Genomic DNA, 4243 nt, shown 5'->3' with positions numbered 1-4243 from the left:
GAGACGACTCCGACAGGTTCATTCTCACTTGGTACGTACAGGGTCTCATTAGGGTCTCAGACTTGTGATTGTGGATACTTCCAAGCACTTCATTTCCCGTGTCCTCACGCATTGGCATGCTGTGCTTATTCACGTCTTACTTGGCAGCCTTACGTCCACCAGGTCTATCGCCTTAGTTCCGTTTTCGGTGTCTATCAGATGGGATTTACACCTCCCATTCCGGAGGGTTTCTGGCCACCTTATGCCGGACCTACCGTTATACCGGATCCGAACATGAGGCGTGCGAGGGAGGGTCGTCCAAGGTCCACCCGCATTCGCACCAACATGGATGATGCAGATCCGAACCGGCCAAAGAGATGTGGCCTCTGCAAGCAGCCAGGACACACCCGTCGTAATTGTCCACAAGCCGCAGGACCCAGCGGGAATGCTTGGAATTAATAGGAGATTTGGTTTGTCTGTTTTTATTTCTTACTATATCAGCAGATGTATTTTATTTCAGTTAGCAACCATTGTTCTACGTGGAACTTAGTTGTATTTTATAAGTGATGAAAGTTGTAATTCGTACCACATATGTATCTTGAATGTCTTTCTATTTATGGAGTTAAGTTACTTAAACAAACTAAACCATCTGATGGGATGACTGATAATACATAACATAACATCAAAGTAACTGCTGGATGAACAAATACATTAAGGAAACCATACATAATACTGATAACCAAAAAATGAGGTACATAATATAAACATAATAATATGACATACACCACTATCCCTAAATCATCTAAAGAGGTGCGACCCCGTGCCACAACGGCGTAGAACCCGTGTCCTGTAACATCTACGTATAAGTGGCTCCTCATCCTCAATCGAGTCGTCGCTGTCATCCGGAACTGCGTCTGTCGGGGTCATGGGCGGAACATGCACGGGTCTGGTTGATGACGGGCCGGCAACTGAATGTGACCCCAGAGTCTGGGCCGATGCTGGCGTCCCACCCATGGCAAAAGTATGCGCAGGAGGCACCGTGGCAGGCTCGTTCAGATCTACATCTAGCGGTGCCTGTGTCCATGTCGTGTGAACCCGTCCTGGTGCAGCCTCATCCTCCTGCATAATGGTCCGGATATCATCTAGAAAACGTGGTCCACCGAACTCGGCCACAATCCCATCACTAGCAAGGAAGTCTGGAAACATCGAGCCCGGACTCACCCATGGAGTACTCTCCTGAAGGGTCTGATCGTCACCGGAAACACTTACGAAATAATCTCCAAGAGGTCCACCCCCAAGCCCAGCGTCAGTGTGACTCGTGGGATCTCCCATACCAGATCCATGCCACTCACCATCATGCCCGCCCTGATGGGCCCTATCAACCCCCGCAACATCACCTCCTCCAGCTGCACCCCCAAGGCTGATGGGCACCCTCTCCACCAGCAGCCACCCTCCTCCTGCCTCCACGATCACGCCGCCTTCCCCCACCCCTAACTGCGTCCTCGACGTCATCCATAGCATGATCCACCCAATTCCACTCACGCTGGCTACAACGTGTCCCGACTCGTGCTCTCCTCTCAATACGACGTCTGTCAGGAACATCCTCAACTCGGTCCATATCTGGAACTCGGCCTGCACCCCTCTGTGTCGCCTCATCCGAAATAGGAATATCTCTAGGATCCCCCAATAACATCTCTGGCGACAGGAACCTCTTTCCGTGCTGATACCACCATGTCAAGAAATTATGCGACGGATCGAGGTTGGCCACGATGTCGAACTGTAAAATGTGCTCCGCACGCTCCTGCCAGTGAAGATGCCACTCAGGTAAATACGCCCGGAACCAACGGTCACCTCCTCTCCCGTCCTTCGACATCAAGAAGTCGATGTTCAGGGCCGGACGCCGTGTGGGCTGAACGCCGCCTAACTGCGGTAAAACTCTATCAACCTGATGGCACTCGACCACCGCAAAATAAATCAGGGACGTCCTACACCGCCATAACATCGTATGCCGAGGCTCCAACACCTCCGGATGGACAACCTGGAGGACGTTGAGTGTGCTATAGGGCATCCATATGAACTGAAAAAAATAAAATAAAAACATTTTTGCACTTCTGCTAGACAATATAGACTGAAACAATGACTGCAGATACATATGGACTCAGCGTACTTACATCCCGAGGCTGTAACAAGTCGATCTTCAGGCGAGCCATCTGTACCCGAGGTCCCTTGTTGCTAATCCCAGGATTGTAACCAGACCATCTATGTAAGAGAATTAAAAAATTCTATTGTGTTCATGACTCACTCTACAAGGCATGAAATTGCTTGCATAACCGAAAATAAATACAACAAGAATACATAGTATAAAACAATAACGGTACCTCGAGGCAAGGGGCCAACTAATCTCATCATACCCAGTAGGCCTAAAAGTAGGAAACCTTCAGAAGATCCAAGACTGCAGTAACTGTAAAGGGCCAGCTAGCTTCACGACATGTCTGTTGGTGACTCGGCACATGCACCGGTACAACCATGCTAGTGCCGCCGACCCCCAACTGTAGCGACCCATCTCCTCAAGCCGAGCAACATAGGGTAGCCATCTGATGTGTATACGATTGCCGGACTTGTCGGCAAACAGCTGCGTGCCCAATAACATCATGATATAGGCACGGGCAAAGCGCCTAACTGTCTCCTCATCAGCCCCGTCTGGACACTCTCCAAATGTCTCCTGGAACCAGGTGCAGTTGACTGCGAATTTCTGCACCTGGTTCTCGGGAGGTACAACACCATGCAACTCACGGAATCACTACCAAGCTGGCCTCCCACCCTCAATGTAAAGGTGGAAGTCTGTCAGGCAACCACTGACGTAATCTCCGTCCACTGGCAACCCCAGATGGTATGCGACGTCCTGAAGCGTGATGGTGCACTCTCCGAACGGCATGTGGAAGGTGTGCGTCTCAGGCCGCCACCTCTCGACAAATGCACTGACTAGGGGCTCGTCTAGTCGGAACCATCTGTCGTTCAGTCTCGCAAGATGGTACAATCCGGCCATCTGCAAGTACGGAACGTACCTCTCATCAAGACGCATCCCCTGCTGCCGCCTAACGCTGGATATGCAACGACGAGGCTGGCCAGTACATAAACCGCATAATTAGAACAGATGCACAAACCAGTAACATATACAATATATTTCATAAGGAACCAGAAAATAAATCGTTCAACATAACATATATGAAACAAGCGACCAACATTTTATTCTCAAAAAACGCTTACAAAAAACCATTTCACTAAAATCACTATCCAAAACCATTTGCTAAAACCACTATCCAAAACCATTCACGAAACCACTATCCAAAACCATTCACTAAAATCACTTGCCTAAACCGCTAACACTAAAATAAACCGCTATAAAAAACCATTAACAAGGTCCACTAGCCTACACCACCATCCTAAACAACAACCCTTAACCGCTAACCATCACTAAAACCACTATCCAAAACCATTCACAAAAACCGCTTACAAAAAACCATTTCAAAAACCACTAACAAAAACCACTGGCCTAAACCACTTGCTTAAACCGCTAACACTAAAAAAAACCGCTATAAAAAACTATTAACAAACACCACTAGCATACACCACTATCCTAAACCACTATTCTAAACCACTAACAGTAACATAAACCATTATCAAAAACCATTAACAAATACCATTATCATAAACTGCTTTCATCAACCACTAACAAAAAACACAATCAACAGCGCAACATCTTAAACCACTAACCTCGTCGTTGATCACACCGGCGATATGAGCAACTCCATCCAAATGATAAAGCCTCCCCGGATCGTCCCCCATCGACTGAAAATGCCGCTCTGGTCTTACTCAGCCCGAATGTTGGTCATTTTCTTTGAGATTTGGTGGGGTTGGAGAATGACAAAGTGATTCAAATGAACTAGGTTCGAACTTCTTATATAGCCAAAACTCTTGTAATTCGAATCAACTTGATTCGAATTACTTAGTAGAACGAAATTCACCTAATTCGAATCAACTTGATTCGAACCTCTCTCTTGTGCACTTCTCCATCTAATTCGAATTAATATCACTCGAACTAGCCTTTCATAATTCGAATTTATTCGTTTCGAATTACTAGGGAGGATTGCAAGTTTAATTCGTTTTGTATTGATTCGAATTAGCTTATAGTTATTTTTGAGAGTAGTTCGGATTGATTCAATTCAAATCACATGTGAATTTAATTCGAATCTTATTGATTCGA

General features: G+C 46.6%; 1 protein-coding gene across 1 annotated transcript; it reads right to left on the bottom strand.

Moving 5' to 3' along the window:
• Positions 1-2774: 2774 nt before the first annotated feature.
• On the bottom strand, positions 2775-3825 carry LOC107480578 (protein MAIN-LIKE 1-like). The gene is made up of 2 exons (XM_016100733.2): positions 3754-3825; positions 2775-3100 (listed from the first exon to the last, which is right to left on the bottom strand). The coding sequence occupies exons 1-2, from the start codon at positions 3823-3825 to the stop codon at positions 2780-2782; spliced, it is 393 nt and encodes a 130-aa protein (XP_015956219.2). The 3' UTR covers positions 2775-2779.
• Positions 3826-4243: the final 418 nt, after the last annotated feature.

This window comes from Arachis duranensis, chromosome 3 (assembly GCF_000817695.3).
Source record: "Arachis duranensis cultivar V14167 chromosome 3, aradu.V14167.gnm2.J7QH, whole genome shotgun sequence".
Lineage (NCBI taxonomy): Eukaryota > Viridiplantae > Streptophyta > Magnoliopsida > Fabales > Fabaceae > Arachis > Arachis duranensis.
Note: the sequence above shows the minus strand (reverse complement) of the source record. Positions and strands in the feature narration are given on the sequence as shown.